Below are 19,091 nucleotides of genomic sequence, written 5' to 3'. Positions count from 1 at the left end.
ACATGCTAACAGATGCATTCTATCATTATTTATGCTATAGATGTAAAATTCTGTTTATGATTTTAATTTCAAAGGAGAAAATGAAACAGCATTTCAAAGATTGTTTATTAACTAAATTACAAGTAGGAAACATTCATACTGTATTTTTTACAATGGGACCAGATTTTCAAATGGTCATCCTAAATAAGTGCATGGACATATCCACTGATGCACAGAGAACACTTATGCAGCCTACGTAACTTGTCATTCTGGAGGCTGTCTGAAAATTTTAACTCAAAGCTTTGTTTAAATTAAAAAACTTAGGTTTTTTGCCATAAAAAACACCAATGAACTCTGATTGGCTGAACTCCCACTGAATCTAATGCTCATTCAAGGGTGTTACACATTCCATGTTATTTTTCACTCCATATGTTTGATGTCCCAACTCCTGTATTCCTTTGTCTGGCCAGCCATTTTTCAAGATGAATGCACAACTACTGGATTGGATTATGATTGTAGTTCATATAGTTTTAGATCAGGAGTAACCTCAGCCAAGTATCAATTATACCAGAGTACAAGGACAGCATTTGCCCCACTGTCTGACTTTCTTCGATTCATCTCATTAGGGTTCAGCTTGTCCCTGCTGCTGTTAGCTGATGCATGATTACTTTACTCAGGCATAATGCTTATGGGCAAAATATGTTCTCATTAATAAATAGAATTGATTGATCTTAGTCTTGAGTGTATCAATGGGGAAGTCAAGTAAAGAGGATTTCCCCTTATGGTGTTACATAGTCACTCTAATTGTGTTAAGACAATTTGAGATGTCATGTCTCTTTCTGTAGCCCAACTATTTGATTGTTTGCAAAGCAGATCAAATAACAGAGATGATATACTGTTAGGCAGGTAGGGATATTTTAAATCTAATATTAAGCGGCTGGGTTTGTTTCTGTTGTCTTTTTGTCCTGTCCCGTTTCCCCTCCCCCCCCAGTTCAAAGTATGGAAATTCTTTAATGTACAGTGTCTGTAGCTTTGTGAAAGGCGGCCTCTCCTTCCTTTCAGGTGCTTGTGGTGGCCAACTTCAATCCATGGTAGTTTAGCCTGTAAAGTGGTGTGACAAATTGTAATGTGACACCAACCCAAGTGGTATAAGTGGTGATAAAGCACATATCTACATGGTTATTGAATACTAGACGCATCTACACGAGAATTTTACTGCTGTAGATTAATTAGCTCTGTAGTAGAAAACAAGCCCTCTCATCCAGTCTCAGGCCAGGACTCTTCCCGGGCTTTTGCAAACGTCCCTCTCATTCAAAGTCCTGCTGGGATTACATCACTTCTCTCACTTCAAAAAGAGCTGCCTCCAAAGCAGCTTCACTCGCCCTCAGGGCAAACAGTGTCCCTACTGGGACAAATGCTCTTTCTATCCACACTCTGTCCCTCTTCAGCCCTTCCTATCCCTTCAGGGGAGTATAATTTTAATGCTTTTACATCAACTACAAGTACTATCCTGCTACAGAGTTTTTTAGCTCCTCAGCAGCAAACATGTAGACACTGACGCAGCTGGCTGGGGCGTGAGGTTGCTTCAGTGCGGGGGCTGCCTGCCAGCTACCCCTCACTGGAGCACCCTTGTGCTCTAGCCATCCCCTCTGCAGCATACTAGGCCAGATCTGAGCAGCCCCAGGCTGGCAGGCTGACCCCCTGGACCCTCTGCCAGCCAGGGCTGCTCCGACCCAGCTCAGTGTGCCTTGGTCCCGGGTGCACCTGTAAGCATGGCACCCAGGAGCAATAAACTCCATCACAGTAAGTGCCAAAGTTTGTTTCTTCTCATTAATATGCATGTGTAAAAGCTCCCACGGACCGTTAGTTCCCAAAAAGAGAATGTAGAAATGCCTTGGTTATATACAGATATACCATTTCAATTGCATAATGTATTTTATTAAAACATAAAAACAATGACTTCATGTCAACCTAAAAGTAAACTTTGGTCTCTTTGAGATGAAGTTATGGAAAAGGATGGAAAGAAGCTGTTACTGTTACTTAAGAAAATGTTTGAAAAATATGGAGATGAGAACTCATATTTTAGGGCCTCTGCAATTTCCTACTTTGACTTTCTTGAATTCGGTATTGGCTGTGGTGCAGACAGGTTACTGAATTCTGCAAACTACAGTTTGATCTGGTATTACAGTTCCTGTGATATATGGGGGTGTCTTGTTTGTCTCATCATGCAGGTCCCTAATAGAATTTTGCCTAGCTTGGCAGACATTCCTGTAGAGAAATCAACAAGATACAGAAGACACTTCTACAGCCATCTGTATATATTAGCTTACGTGAGCTGTCGGAATGAAATTATATAAATATTATTTTAATCCTTAGTTGACTTTATTATGACTGATTCCAGAACGTGATTTCTAAAATTAAGAAATGTGTGTTCTAAAATTAATCTTTCTAATAAAGGCATTTTCAGTAGACATGGTTTCAAAGCTCTCTAGTTTTCATAACTGAACCCATTAATAAAACATTATCAAGGCTAGTATAAGAAATTTTGGTGTATGAAGCAACACTAGATTGTCATGTGCCAGTGATGGGATTTGGAATGTGATAATTTTGGCCTGGCAATGTACATTCACAATTTCATTTCAAGAAAAAATGTCACTTAATATGCATTTGTGGTAGAAATATCATGAATATCCAACTATGAAATATTGGGAGCTTAAAACTCCCTCGGTTTGTAGTTAGAAACTGTAGTTTTTTATGGCTCAGTGAGAGAGAGAGAGAGAGTGTGTGTGATGAGGGACAAAAGAGATAGGGAACAATACAACTTCTCCCTCCGTTCCTAACATAACCATACAGCAGCAGGATATCACTTCAGTGCTAGTTTGGGAGAGTGCTAGATAGTTGTTCACACTTCTACTCGGGGATGTTTTACCACCTGTTGGGAGTTGGCTTGGACACTAGTCTGCTGGCACATATGCTTTGCTATGCAACATATTTTGTAAGGTTATTCGTGTTTCCTCAGTATCTGACATCAAGGAACTGTTTTTCATTTTAGGCGTATGTGTAGGAACCTATAAATGTAGAGAGACAGTGTGTCTGTGTATGTATATGTTTGCATGTGGGCTACATGTTTCTGTATATATAATGAGCAACATTTTTAAAAATCTGAATACATAATATTGAAACATCCTTTTTACACAATTATATTATTTTATGCTTGAATAAGAAAACCCCAAACTCTAATCTAAGTTCATGGCATGTACTTATCTAAAGCTTCTCAGGCTTTGCTTTCATAACTACTGTGGCATCATTGAAAGGCCTGAAGTCTCCAAATTTGTTTATCATTATAGGGATTATACTTCATGTGTATCTGTGATACTTTAGCATCAATAATGGTATAAAATGTTTAAACAAGAAAGCATTCCCATTTCACATTTATATTACAACATCTAATTATTAGGGCTGTCAATTAAGCACAGTTAATTTATGCGATTGATGCAAAAGCGAATTAACATGTTAATTTTAATTGCATTAATCATGTACATCACTGACCAGTGGAGCAGACCAGCTCCGGACCAGCCAGAACCCATGCATACAGCCCCAACCCCGGCCTGCCCTGCACCTGCTCCAGACACACCTGCCCATGCTGAGAGTGGCAGCAGCTACCAGGCAGAAGCGACTACTCAACATGGGGAAAAAGTGGCCCCTTCTTCTCACCACTGCTGGGGCCTTTTGCTGCAGCTACCCAGAGCATGCACCTGGGCTGCCCTGTGGCTCCTCTCTGCTGCCATCACTGGTGCCTCTGGGCCACCCAGTGGGGCAGTGGTGGCAGTTCAGAGGAGCCTCAGGGCAGCCTGGGTGCAGGCTCCGAGCGGTTGCAGGAAGAAGGATCCAGCAGCAGTAAGGGGGAGCGGGGATGCTTTTCCTGTGCACTGAGCAACAGCTTCTGCCTGGCTGCCGCTGCTGCTCAGCATGGGCATGCGAGTCTGGAGCAGGTGCAGGGTGAGCCAGGATCGGGTCTGCTCACATGGGTTCTGGCTGGTCCATTCCAACTGGGGCAAGTCCAGAGTGGGCCGGGGGCAGGGCTGGGGCTGTGATTGTTGGTGGTTGTGAGGAGGAGCTGCGGGGTGCACAATTCCAGGCTGTTGGTTGGGGAGGTGCTGACTATTGTTTAACTGTGCAATTGAAATTGAGATTAATTGTGACTTTTTTTTAATATCGTAATTAATTCCGATGATTTTTTTTTAATAGTTTGTTAGCCCAACTACGTATCATTACTTTAGAATTCATATGCAAAAATAAATTACTGATGGAAAAGATTTTATTTAGATTTGTATAGTTCTGAACCATTCCTAAATATTGTTTGAATGAAGCATGTTGTTTGTAGCAGAGATGTTAAGTGTACATACTGAATGTCTTTAAAGGAGCATTTACTATTTAGCTTAAATATTTTAATAGATGCACCATTTATATTTCCTGTAAGTACCACTTTTTAGGAGGTCAGCTTAGAAAATGTTGGGCCCTGTTACCTTGGGGTTTATGGGATTTTTGATATTCCTAATATTGTTCATTCCCACAGAAAAACATAATTTTTATACTAATTGCCATTATTTCAATATAATTTCTTTTTTGTATCTTGTCAAAATAATACCTTTTTGTTTATTTTTGAGGTATTTTGCAGACATATTGCTTGTTTTTTGTAAATTTTTCTTCCCTTTTATTGTTTCCAAAACTTCTTTTGATGATGACAATACATCTTAATTTTTTATTTTGATTCCCTTACTGGTTTTCTTCTCAGAATAGCAACAATGACCATGCAGCTATGTCGGTAAGTAGATGAAGAAAAAGCATGTAAACTGAAAAACTATGAACTGCCTGCAGGCTTATTGCTTCAGTCTTTAATCACTTAATAAAAACCCTTCCATTTGTTTGTTGACTCACTGGGTACCTTGTGTGGTTGCATGAGGAGCCAGGTTAATAACTAACCTTTCCTATACTGGGACAACAGAAGCCCGAAAAGGCTTGTAGAAGCATGATAGGGTGTGCATTGCATCACAAATGAGATAATTCAGAAGAGGCTATAAGACCTCTTGAAAGTGAGGATGTGTGTCAAAATGCAGCTATGAGACTTGCATACAGAATAAAATTAGTGACAAAAAAACCCCAGTGGCCCAGAATAAAGACTTGATGAAAGTTCCATAGTTCCTTTGGTAGTTGATGGCTGCGATTGAGGGAATGTCTGAACTCTCATGTATTTCTGTAAAAGATGATGGATTGCATTTTAGGATTCTTCCATGCTCTGTTTATTTTCAGTTCATCAATTTTATTTATAAGCAGTTTACTTTGATTCACCACAAACATTGATATTCTCATGATATTGAGTAATGCAATGTGAGAAATTAATATCGAGTTTGTTAGCAATTGTTTCTGGACACTGAGTTGCTGAAGTACCTTTTTCTAATTTTACATCAACTGTAAATGTAGAATTCTAGTTTATCAGATCTAATTTGAATTTTTTTGATTGCAGTAGTCTCATATTTTTAGAAGTGAAAGAATCTGAAAGGTATTATTACTACTACTAGTACTACTACTAGTTAGTAATATATATTTATGGATTTAATTTGTAGGAAAATATATTTGTAATTATTTTGAGATATTGGTTGCTTAAGTTTCAGGCTCCTAAGTTTGAAAGGTTTCTGGTCTTCAAAAAGTCCAGGTGCCATAGTACTCGTGTCTTACTGAGTGTACCTACAAAGAAATCTGTAGAAAATGCATAACTGGAAATGTAATTAATTAGTTAAATCATTTGCTTATGTTGCAAATGGTACTATTCATCTATCAAAATAAAATAGAGAACACAATCAGCTACATATATTAAATTTAAAAGAACATGGCAATTTTTAAACTAAAAATAATTGCCTTTAAAATTATTTTTTCATGTAGAAATATACGCTAGGAGTCCCTAAAATATGTTTCAATAAAATCCTTTCAGCATTGAGACATAAAAAAGAACTCCATTATGTATTCTGTCAATCTTGAATATTGACCAGCTAAACAATAGTATTATATCTTACTAACACACAATCTTACCATAATAGACAAAAGGGAGATGAGAATTTGTGATCTCCTAATTTGACGTTAACAAAAAAAGTCATTTGCAAAGCACATCTGTATATCTGAAGAATGTTCCTTAGATTGTTGCTTCTTTCTACAAATGCCCCCCAAAAATGTATTGTACAAATATGATATTATATTATTTTCCTTGGCTCTTAATCTTCTTTTCAGATTAAAGCTATTTAGGATTATTTTCCTTTTTCAATTTTTACCATCCATCCAAAATTTTCTCTGGTTAAAACTTAATGAGCTGCCAGTACTCAGCAAACTCCTCTTAACTAACAGTAACTTACCATATCTGATTAGCTATCCTTACAGATGCTGAAGAAAAAGCTGGGCTTTGAAGAATGCTCAGTAGGTAGCCTCTGGTAGTTAAGAAGAACAAGGAGAATTTCTAGAGTGAAATGCTTTCATGAAAAATGCCCTGCCAGTTGTCTTTTCTCTTCTGTATTGAAGGGGCTTCAGTTGAATACCTGTGCTCAAAGCTAGTCCCTGGAACGCCACTAAAAAGTTCACTAAAATGTTTACTGGCAGGTAGAGTGGCTTCTGGAACACCGACAATGATACGTTTCTTTTTTGAAACGCAGACAATCTATTCTGTATTGTCTTCCATTTTCAACTGGTTTCGGAATGTAGCCCAATTGGAGTCAATTGTAGACGTTTGCTGTGTAGGTGGCAGAGACATAGACAACTGTAGTGGGGCCTGTTCCCAAAGGGCACTTCTTGCCAGTGACACTGGAAAAAATCCATTTTTGGGCAAAACTGTCTTATTTTGGTATTTAGGACAGTGCTGTGTAGCCAGCACTTAATAATATGATGTTCCAAAAAGCTTAAGTGCCTTTCCTTAAGTAGAAGTTCTTATATAGTTGATACAGCTGCTTCCCCTAGACCATTAACATTACTGTTTTGTTCAAACCAAGCCTCATCCACTCCAAATCTGCCACAGAGATTGGTTCATCATCCCAGCTAGATCAGATGGAGACAGAGATGTAATCTTTCTTTTGAATGCACCTTTGGCCCCTCTCTTTACTTGACTTCTTAACAATCTTCTATACACACACAAGCCCCATCTAATTCCCTCCAGTCAGTAGATTCTTTCAGAATAGCTGACATGCTGCCTTCCACCACCAGGGAAAGTTTTACTGTGTAACAATAAAGATGTTCTGACTAGGGTTGTCAATTAATCACAGTTAATTTATGTGATTATGTCATTAATCACAGTTAACTTATGCAATTAATGAAAAAACAAATTAACATGTTAATTTTTTAAATCGTGTTAATCATGCACATCATTTTGATTTGTCAGAGCTGACCAGCTCCAGACCAGCCCTATGCACATGGCCCCAACTCCATCCCGGCCCATACCTGCTCCAGACACACCTGCCCATGCTGAGCAGTGGCAGCAGCAGCCAGGTAGAAGCTGCTACTCAGCACGGGGAAAAGTGGCCCCTCCCCTCACTGGTCCTGGTGCCTTTTTGCTGCAGCCACCCAGAGCCTGCACCTGGACTGCCCTAAAGTTCCTCTCCGCTGCCATCACTGCTGCCTTTTGGCCACCCAGTTGGGCAGTGGTGGCAGTGCAGAGGAGCCGCAGGGCAGCCTTGGTGCAGGCTGTGGATGGCTGCAGCAAGAAGAGCCTGGCAGTGGTGAGGGGGAGGGGCTGTCTTTCCTCTGCACTGAGCCGCAGCTTCTGCCTGGATGCTACTGCTGGTCAACTTGGGCAGGTGAGTCTGGAGCAGGTGCGGGGTGGGCCGGGCCTGTTCACCTGGGTTCTGGCTGGTCCACTCTGGCTAGGGTGAGTCCAGAGTGGACATGGGACGGGATGGGACGGGTTGGGGCTGAGGCTGCGTGGTGGTGGTGGGGAGGAGCTTCAGGATGCACAGGCTCCAGGCTGTTGGGGGGGAGGGGGGGGTGCTGAGTATTGTTTAACTGTGCGATTAAAATTACGATTAATTGCAACTATTTTTTTAATATCACAATTAATTGTGATTAATTTTTTTAATAGTTTGTCAGTCCTAGTTCTGACACATGTGCTTCACAAATGAGAAAGAAAATGGATCCAATTCAGTGAATGCTGGCTAACAGGAAAGATTGTCTATTTATCCCCTTGAGGTACATTTTGGTTCTAGAATGATCAAAAGCTCAGGTCTGCATCTAAGCAGCTCGCTTGCTTGAAGGTTACGTGAAAATCCTTCACAGCAAAAAAGGTTTTACGTTTTTAGCATGGAGAAAATTCAAATTAACCAACTGACTAGAAAGTTTCTCTACATATCTTTGTACACTCTTTTTGTAGTAAGGAGCACTTGCTTCACAACCATTATTTTTATTATTTCTGTACTGTAGCACCCACAAAGCCTAGTCATGAATGAGGAACCCACTGTGTAAGGTGCTATTCAAGAATGGAACAGAGATCACCCTTAATCCTAAAGAGATTTCATTGAAAAATCTTTCTGGCAATTGGTCACTCAACAAGAAATTTTTCATTGATGCTCTGTTTCTGTCCCGTGTCATTTCAGCTGTTATAGATTGCTTCATGACTTTGTTTTTGAAAGCTATTAGAGTTTTATATTTTGAGTTTATTTCTGTCTTCAAGTTCTTCTGACATAAAGTGCAATGTAAGTTTCACTTTTGTTGTTTATAATGGCCCCATGCCTCCCTAACTCCATTCTGTAAAAACCCTCACACAAACTGTCTCATCATGAAGTCAAAGGGAACAGCTTTTGATTAATGACTTGAAGTCTTGAGCCTGCATTTGAGAAAGTTCAAAATATATTGTATCTTAAGTTTTGTGATGAGCTGATTTGAAATCCTGATAGGATATAATATCCATTCCACATGGATAAGGGGAAATTTTGATCTAGCAAGTGCTGTTAGAGAGCTGCAGGTGATTCATGTATTCTATTAACGCAGGATTAGAAATAAAGACAACTTTCCTCTTTAGAAGAGAATGATCATGTCAAAAAAGTTACAAATTATATTTAAATAGGTATAGTTAATTGGTTTATTTTGATCTGCTTCTTGGGAAAGAGAAATTGGGCTAGAGTTACATAAGTCACAGTGGAATTAAGTATTTTTTAGCATTCTCCACCTTTTTAATATATATATTTGTTCAGCACATTAGTAAAGTTGGACATATTAGTGCAAATTGGAATAGAAAACTATTCTTAATTAATGGGACTGGTGTAATGCATATATTTATTTCCTGTATAGTTTCAGTGAGTATTAAAATTGTTTGATGGCAATGATATTAAATTAATTTGGAAGTTTAACTTTCAATTTAACAGACATGTTTTGTTATTTCCTTTTATGTTGGGGGATGGTAGTTTGTGTTGTCTTATTGTTCTTTTGATTGTCAGTAAAAGCCTTATTTCACAGCTTGTAGTGTGGGGCTATTAGGTAAAGGGTGGCAGTGCTCAAAAAACTATATTCAAAAACTGTCAATCAGAAGCCCACATAGGCTGCTTAGAGAATGGGCTTTCTTACTGATTTCTCCAAATGTGGCCTCATGCTGTCTTTGATTGGCATAGCCTGGCAGGGAGGATGGATGAATCTGTCACCAGCTGGTTAATTGTGTTGCCGGTCTCAGCCTGACATCAGGTCTTTGACTCTTAAGTGGCTCAATACAAAACAAATTAGCAGATTGTAGTCATATTTCTCATTCTATATGCTTTGACTTTGTTGAATGCAGTCCATAAATCATATTGACTGACACCCTAGTGAATGATGAAAGCTGCTTTTGAGACAGCTAGTATGGATCTTAGAAAGCAGTACCGTGAAGGTGCCATGGAAGGATGCATGTGGCTGACCCTTTGGGAATTTCCTAGGAGCCAAATGTCTCTTTACTGCAATTGTTCTTAAGTGAAAAGCTTTTGGGTACTACAGAAAAGGATTTAATATGTCAGCAGATTCTCTTTTACAAGCTCCTTTGAAATATAAGAAGTTTGTGTAAGGGTTTTCTTTTTTTACAAACTTGTATTTCAGCAAATGATAAAGGGTGGGTAAAAAGTAATTCAATTTAAACTATTAGCAGGTGTTGTTTATTATAGAATAGGGTCCCTGTTTTCTGGACTTCAAATTGGTCACATGAAAGAATATACTTTGTAGATAGTAGTTTCTTTATAGTTTAAGCAATTGTAGAATGTAATATAACTGCTGAATTTCTGCATTATACTTATTTAATTTAATTGCTAGATATTGTAACTGCAAAAAGAGCTAGCAGTGTTAAATATTAAGGGTGCCTTAAAATGAAATGAACTTTTTTAAGTGAAGGTATAATAGTACATTGTCATAACATTTATGCCTCCCATAGTTCCTTTTCTTAAAACATGAAATATGAAAAAAATTGCAAAATACTGATAATAAATTATTATATGATACAAATTTGACTCTAAGCTTATGAATAAATGTCACAGAACTTCATAGCTAGAACTTTGTTTTCAAATATGATTGTTTCACAGTTTCTATTAATTATAGATTATAATTATTACTGTATACTAATATATATATTAATTATTGTTTTTCAGTATAATTTACTATGAATAAGTGCAGTACTTTCAGTGCATTTGGAGCTTGAAAGACTGAACTGTGCAAAATATATCTGTAAATGTGTTTCAGTTTTGTATAGCAATAAAACAGCTTCTTACAGTTTACCGATCAGCTTTATAGATTTAGCCTTCCTTTTCATTTAGATTTATTTAAGTATACTAGTCTTACTAAAAAGCTATAAATTGCAGATGGAAACTTTTCGGCCTTTTATCGTTTAACTATATTATGAGAACAATAAGCCTGTAGTTCAAGTGCATAGTTGGAAATAATTTAAATATTAGAATGTTGTCATTTTACATCATTTAAAATAAGCATTAAATGCGAATATAATTATACTTATTTTAAACGTCCAACAGAATTCTCTCGTGTCATATATTTCTGTAGTGTAATCATTATCTTGCGCTCCAGTACTATTGATATATGCCAGTCTACAAAAATTAGTAAGGTAAAATGTTTCTTTCTAATATTCATAGAATACAGAGTTTGCATATAAAATGAATTGAATATTATTTTTTTCTTGACAACCTATTAATCTGCTTATACTTCTATAACATTATAGTGGCAACATAAATAGGACATGGAGCTGGTTTGACGGAGCAGTACGTTAAAAATCAGTGTACTGATTGTTCCATTAAATTAAAATGGCATTTCCATTAAGTATCTCAAACCTTACATAGTAATTAAATGAACTGTTGCACATTGATTTCCCCCCCCCCCCCTTTTTTTCCATTCCTACTGATATTGTTCTGCTTGGGGAATAGAGCTGCATGTCTCCCAACATAATTACCATTGGGTTTGGGAGACTTTTAAGCATGCTGTTCTTGCATTGTTTCTTACATTCCTTGTTGTCAGTTCATCTGTTTTGGTCAAATATGTTATTTGCTCCTGCTTTCCTATTTGAGGTTTTTCAATTAAAAAACTGACAACTCATTTTAGATATGAAGTGCCTTACGGTTCATGGTGTTGTAGTGCTACAAAGTATTAGCAAAAATTGTTCAGGGTTTCAGTTTGACATGTGAACAAAATGCGTAATTTAATATCTATGAATAAAAATCAGGAAAAATTAAGAGTACTTAAAATAATATATTGTAATCTGTAGTATTTTAATAAATCCACTAATAACAGTAAATCCATGAAGACACAGCAAAATATTTAGAGCCAAACTTGCTATCTGCAAACAGATCCCATTGAAGTGCAAGAGTTGCACTTACATTACCAAGAGAGTGAAATCTGATTCTCTGTAATTTAAAGATTAGGCCTCATTTTATTATTAAAAAGTTAAAGGTATCTGTACTGCACTAGGTTCTCCAGTAAGATGTATAAAATTAATATTGAATGTGTTAGAAAATGCATTATATTAATTGAATTCATTACAGTAATACATTTTATATAAAAGTACATTAAAAAAACAAATACCGCATTAAACCTCAAATCATAGAATTATATTTAAAAAAAAAATTCCCATGCTTCCAAAAGATGACATCACTATCGAAAGTAATTATCTAACTAGGTATTCACAGGTATTTTTGAAATTTCATCTTATTTATTTTTTCCATCTGCTGTGGAACTTTCATATTGTTTTGTTTTGAATTCCTGTTGTTTGATTTTAAATAGTTTTAGCACATTCATACCTGATTTTATGCTTTGTTCTATTAAGATTTTGTGATGGGAAATAGTTTATTTTGTAAACATATGCAAAAATTATGATGAAAAATATTGCTATGTTCTACAGAAGAGGGCTACATTTTATTTTGTGGGTACTTTATTCAGTTCCCCAGAAATCAATGTGTAAGAACTATGAACAGGTCTGAAAATCTTAAATTAAGGAAGCAACAGTTTTGGGAGGAGAAATTAATCTAATATGTCATTAATAATAATAACGCACTATTATGGGATAATACCCAACAAAAAGTAAACTTTTTGTTTTTAGAGAGCTATTTTCTGTTGGATGCTATAGAACATATAGAATTCCCATTCCAGTTTTCACTGCATTAAAAATGTTCTCATAAAGTTATTAACATATTTCATTGACATTATATGTGGATTATTTTTAATTTCCCTAAGGGTTTAATATATTTGAAACCAACAGATATGGTTGCATTAAATAATAGCAGAAATGGTGATAGTTCAGTTTCTGCTTTAAGCAAAGTCGTATTGAGAATTTGAGTTTACGTAACATAAATAATTCTCTGGTGATATATGATTTCTTTGCTGTTTTACAACTTGTTACCCTTTTTATCAGGGAAAAGTGGCCCAGACAGCTTGCATGTCAGCCTGCCAACATCTTTCAACATCCCTGATGCAAATGCTACTGGACAGTGAGTTAAAACAGATAAGCATGGGAGCCATTCAGCAGTTTAACTTAGATGTCATACAGTGTGAATGTAAGTAGAACATTGTAATGTTATACTATATGTTTTATTATAACTGTCTTGACACCAGACAACATTTCTTTAGCTAGTTTATGATCTCTCTGTAGTACACTAAAATCTTGACTTTATTTTAGTAATATTTTAAAGAACTGTTTTTATTATGAAGATAGCAAGAATCATTTTTCATTTTGATCACCAATTAACTGAACATTTTTACAAGGTTTTAAATTATTTTGGAAACAAAATGAGTGCTAACAATTTTAAGATTTTTAATAAAGATATTTAATATTAAAATACTTGGAAACTTTTTTATAAACTATTTTATACATATATTGATTACTTAGATTAAATTCTGCTTTACTGTATAATAATAACTATGTTCAGTGCAAAGCTATAATATACCACATTATCATCCATAAAATAGTACATTCAAAGAATGTTATTAAAGTTATGTAGCTAAGCACAAAATAGTTAGGATGTGCTTGTGCAATCTCAGTTCTGTCCCCGTCTTAATTATGACCATCTTTACATTATATGTTCCATATTTTCCACCTGCCTCATTCAGTGATCAGTAATGCTCACATAATGATTACCTATTCAATATCTTGTTTCGTTCTCATGGTTCAGTGTGTGACCCCAGGCTTTACTTACTACACACCGTCCAAATGCCACTCTAAAGGTCAATATATCTACTAACTAGATGTGTCAAACCGGGGGGGGGGGTTAGTCACAAGCTAAGTAAGCTACAGCTTAGGGCCTCACATTATGAGGGGCCTCTAAATATGAAAATAAAAATACAGTAAAACCTCAAAAATCTGGTGTGCTCAGGACTGAGCACATGCCGGAAATTTGAAAACGCCTGTTTTTTTAAACCAGCATTGTAGTGGTCACGGAGCTGGGGACGGGTGGGGGAGTAGTGGTGGCTGGTCCTGGAGCACCAGCGGCATGCAGAGCAGTGGCGTGGGGTGCTTAATGGAGGTAGCAGCAGCTGTGTGTAAGCTTACCCTGCCACTTCCAGGCCGGCGGGGAAGAGTGGCAGCTGGTTCCGAAGTGGCAGGGGAAGTGCCATATTTTTGAAAATGCCAGATATTTGATATCCAGATTCTTGAGGTCATACTGTATGTAGCAGGGCACCTTCAGGTGCCTGCCACTTTTAGGGCAGAGGCAGGCAGCTACCAGGTGCCTGATGAGGGCAGCCATTTTGAACACAAGGCATATAAAGGCTTCAGTTTTCAGCTGCAGAAACATCACCTAGCTGAGCTACAGCAGGAACAACCTTGGAGGTAAGGGCAGGAGCTTATGGGGATGGTTTGGAGGCTTCTGTTCCTGGGCATGACCTAAAACTGCACCCTGCTGGGGAAGGGTGGCCTGATGGGGCTCCTGGTGGTGCGGGAGTCCCCAGGAAATGCCAGCCCAGTTACCTCCCCAGTGAAAGGCAAGGAGGTGTGCCTTAACCTCAGCCCCCATCTTCAGGTGGGTTTTGGAGGCAGCTGGGGGAGTAGTGTGGCCAGGTATGCTCATGTACAGGTGCCTGAGCCCAGCAGGGATGAGAAATCCCGGAGACCCCAGAGGGGGTAGTGTAGAGTCATGGGAGTAGTGGGGGCCAGGTACGCCCACATGTAGGGCCCAGCAGGGATATGAGGTCCCAGAGACACCAGGGGAGATAGTGTGAAGAGCATTGGGAGGCCCCACACAGAGTAGGGTTGAAGTGCAAGTAGGCCTTAAGGGCTGTGCATGTGAGGAGGCTGAGTAGGGCTGAAGTCAAAGTAGGCCTGAAGGACAGCCTAAGGGGTGTGCTGAGTAGAGTTGAATGGGAGTAAACTTGAAGGACAGTGCAAGGGCCAGGCCCATGAGAAGTTATGCCCAGTGAGAGGATTGGGGCAGAATTAGACCAGGGTTTGGCATAAGGCTGGACTGCATAGAGTAGGGGAACTTGCAGGAACCGAAGGTCCTGTGTGACAAGACCAGTATGAGCGTAGCAAAGCCTGATGGCCCAAGAGGAGCCACTCAAGGAGGAGCAGGGCAGTGGAGTGTGGCCCGGTAACGGGCAGTATGCCAGAGGCCTCGGTGAGAGAGAGGCAGAGTGGAAGAGGCCTCCTGTGAGAGGGGAGGTGGTGTGAATGTGCATGTGTGTGGAGCCCAACTTTGGACTCAGTTTGCTCCAGTCTCAGACTGGGAGTAATGTTAACCTGGATGCCATCTGCAAGGCATGGGCTGCGGTGTAGGGGAGATTGGAGCTGCAGATAGCGCCCCCTGGCATTGGGGCATGTAATGGGCAGTCTCCCATATTTACCATCTGTTTGTAGGAACAGCAAAGTCATGGCAGGCGAGACCGGGCAGATTGCCCTGTAGCGACAGGTGGGCAGTCTGACATAAGATCCGGCTCCAAGAGCTTCCCCCTGTCACACTGTAATATGAAGTTTCAAGTTTTACATAATCGGTTGTTAAAAATTAAGAGGACTTTTGAAAGTGTATGTCAGAAAAGAAAAAAGAAGCAGCTGATTGAAGGGCAGCTAAAACAATTACCGAAAGTTCACGGTTATTTCACTCAAATAAAGGAGGAGCCTCATACTCAAGACAGTCAGCCAGGACTACAGCAATCACAGGCATCCACCTCTTCTACTTGAATAGATTATACAGATGAGAACATGATTACTACACCTGAGAATGTTACAGAGCCTGAATCCCAGCTAAAGAAAGTAGATGCACAAAGTCCAGTGATCTTGGTCTCTGGGGTGTCTTGACTGAGGATGAGATTTCATTCTGGATAAAGAAAGGTCCCTAAGAGTGTCAACTTTGGAACGTCCCATTTGAGAAATCGAAGCGGTCATTCAAAAACTAAATTAGATATTGTTCAAATGGTCTATTTCATTCAACGAAAGCTAATGGTGAAAAATACAATTAGGAGTGGCTTGTATACTCTCCAACAACTGGTTGTGTGTAGTGTTTTGTCTGCAAGCTCTTCTCAACATCATCAAGAGCACTGGCTAGTGATGGGTTTAATGACTGGCAAAACCCTTTTAGAATTCAAAATCATGAGAGCTCTGAGGATCATAGAACAGCTTTGTTTACATATTTGATGAGGCAATGGGGGTTAACCTTGGATTCACACCTGGAGGAACAGATGAAAAAGGAGCAAGAGTACTGGTGGCATGTACTTGAACATGTTATTGCAGTTGTGTGCATATTAGCAGAGCATGCATTAGCTTTTAGGGGAGGGACAGGCAATGAGAAGTTTGGCTCGTTACATAATGGGAAGTTTCTTGGCTTGATAGAACTCATTACTAAGTTTGATCCATTTCTCGCTAACCATATAAACATTATGGAAGCAGCAGATCTAGGAAGTCTTCATACTTGTCTAAAACAATATGTGATTAACTCATCCAGCTTATGGTGAAATAAGCAAGAGGATCTATTTTGGATGACTTGAGAAAAGCAGGATACTTCAGTTTGTCTGTTGACTCTACACCAGATCTTTCACATGTCGATCAGCTAACTGTTATTGTAAGATATGTGTCACCCGATGATGGTTTTCCCATTGAACACTTTCTAACTTTCCTTCAATTAGAAAATCATAGTGGTGAAAGTATGGCCAACATGGTGCAGGATTATCTAGGGAATGACTGCAAAGTTGACTTCAGTAAATGCAGAGGACAGTCATATGATAATGCAGCCAACATGGCAAGAAGGTATAATGGCATGCAGCAAAAACTTCTAGAGAAAAATAAGTATACTATATATATTCCATGTGCTGGACATTCACTGAATCTTGTTGGCCATGCTGCAGTTGATTGCTGCCTAGATGCAGTAATTTTTTTTGCTGTTGTGCAACAAATACACACATCCTTCTCTGCCTCTACAAAACACTGAGCAGTGCTCAAATCATTTTTCGGTCCTGATTCCACAGTACTAAAACATCTCTGACACTAGGTGGGAAGTGCATGCAAAGGCTACTTCAGCCATAGCTGAGAGATGATTCAGTTATTGATGCTCTTACTCATGTTCATACTGATGACAGTGAAAAAGGTGATACAAGGAGAGAAGCTGGCATTTTTCAGGAGAAAATGAAGGAATTAGAGTTTTTGTTCATGTTAGAACTTTGGAATCGTTTGTTAGACAAGTTCCACAAAACTAGCACGGTCCTACAGGATACACAGATAGCCCGTAGTAGGTGTGCAGAGCTTTACACATCACTCTCTCACTTTTTGAAAGAAACCTGAGAAAGTTTTGATGAAATTGAACTCAAAGCAAAAGAATATCTGCCTGATGTAGACTACAAGTATGTGGATAAAAGGAAAAGAATGAGAAAAAAACAAGTCAGTGATGGTGATGCACCTAATGCTGATAAAATGCTTTCTCCAAGAGACAAGTTTCAAGTGAAATCCTTTACTCCTATGATGGATGCACTTGAAACCAACTTGAAAAAGAAAGCAGTTGTATACGAAAATTTTGCAAAAAAAAAAATCATTTTTGATTGATTTAGATACCTCAGAAAAACAGCTGTGTGAAGGTGTAAAGCTTCTTATGAAAAAGTATCCTGATGATGTTGATGTTAATATTCTTGGAGAAATAAAGCACTTCCATGCTTATGTCCAGGGCCATCCCTGGGAGGGGTGAATCGGGGTGACCACCCCAGGCCTTGCCTTTGGGTGGCCCCATGGAGCCAGGCATAGCGGTGCTACGACTCCACACTGCTGCTACCTTCATGTCCAGCCACTCGGCACCCTCCCATCCCCACTGCAGGTTGTATTGCTGCTTCCATTTAGTAAGTGCTGATCTGTGTAATTGTTCGTATTGCTGTAGATTAAAAGTTTTCGTATATGCTATTTAAGAAATCATGAAGTATTTTAACTTGAAAGTATTTCATAACGCAAATAGGCTTATTGCAAGATATATGTTCGATGATTAGTTTTTTGTTGCACCTAGCCTATGTATATATGCAAATATAAAGCTTTAATATTTCTATTTTCATTGTCCTTTCTGTTGGAATAATACACTTTGTTTGGTAATGCTATGGGGCCTCTTAAGCTTGACATAGCTTAGGTTCTCAGCATGTCATAATCCGGCCCTGTGTCAAACTCAAGATACTTAGCACTTAGCATTAGTATAGCACTTCATATGTTTTAAGAATAGATTTTGTTGATTTCAGTTGTGGTTTTAAGTGCTTACTATTCCTGCAAAGCCCTGTCCTGGGGTTTCAAGTTGGGCACCCAGGACAGGAGAGAGACATCACTAGTGACCACCTATGGCAATTGTATTTTAAGTGGGAGGCCTAGCATTATAAAAGCATTCTATAGCAGGGACAAAAATTAAATCTGATTCTCCAGGTCAGTTCGTAAAATTGACTCTTCTTCTTCTGGCTTTTTTCTGCCTCATCCACTGTATACATCCAACTTCTGCAACAATTGGCAAAGGTCCTATAGATTGTACTTCATTGTTCAGTCCTGATTTCTTCCCAGAGCAGATCTGTTCTGTTCACTGAAGTTAGGTCCCTGGGGAAAGATTAGTATAGATTCATAGATGTTAAGGTCGGAAGGGACCTCAGTGGATCATTTGAGTCTGTCCCCCTGCCCGTGACAGAAAAAAGTGCTTGAGTCATGTGACCCCAGCCAGATGCTTGTCCAGTCTCTTGAAGATCCACAAGGTAGGGGAGAGCACCACCTCTCTTAGAAGCCCATTCCAGATTCTTCCATGGCAACTCTAACTGTGAAGAAGTTCTTTCTGATGTTCTACCTAAATCTACTCTCTATCAGCTTGTGGCTGCTGTTCCTGGTTATTCCATGGGGTGCCCTGGTAAACAAAGCATCTCCTATTTCCTGCTGCCCCCCCCCCCCAGTGAATTTGTATACTGCCACAAGATCCCCCCTCAGCCTTCTGTTGTGGAGGCTGAAAAGGTCCAGATTCCTCACCCTATCCTCATAGGGCCTTCCCTGCAGGCCTCTAACCATACAAATTGCCCTTCTCTGGACCCTCTCAAGGTTGTCCACATCTCTCTTGAATTGCGGCACCCAGAATTAGATGCAGTACTCCAGCCGCAGCCTGACCAGTGCTGCATAGAGGGGAAGCATCACCTCGCTGGACCTGTTT

At 39.0% G+C, this 19,091-nt stretch overlaps 1 protein-coding gene across 6 annotated transcripts in view; it reads left to right on the top strand.

Annotated features, from left to right (window-relative positions):
• The window catches only part of EXOC6 (exocyst complex component 6), a 161,383-nt gene that overhangs the window by 98,769 nt on the left and 43,523 nt on the right, over nucleotides 1–19,091 (top strand). For 3 of the 6 annotated variants that reach the window (XM_019484236.2, XM_059729977.1, XM_014607828.3), the window contains exons 19-20: nucleotides 4,775–4,804; nucleotides 12,875–13,016. In XM_019484236.2, coding sequence (XP_019339781.1) covers nucleotides 4,775–4,804; nucleotides 12,875–13,016 — 172 coding nt within the window. The remainder of the gene's footprint in view (nucleotides 1–4,774; nucleotides 4,805–12,874; nucleotides 13,017–19,091) is intronic. The other 3 variants (XM_059729979.1, XM_059729978.1, XM_019484237.2) reach the window with 1 other exon arrangement.

The sequence above is a fragment of the Alligator mississippiensis genome, chromosome 6 (genome assembly GCF_030867095.1).
Source record: "Alligator mississippiensis isolate rAllMis1 chromosome 6, rAllMis1, whole genome shotgun sequence".
Classification (NCBI taxonomy): Eukaryota; Metazoa; Chordata; order Crocodylia; family Alligatoridae; genus Alligator; species Alligator mississippiensis.
The sequence above is the reverse complement of the archived record's forward strand: the minus strand, read 5'-3'. Positions and strand labels throughout refer to the sequence as shown.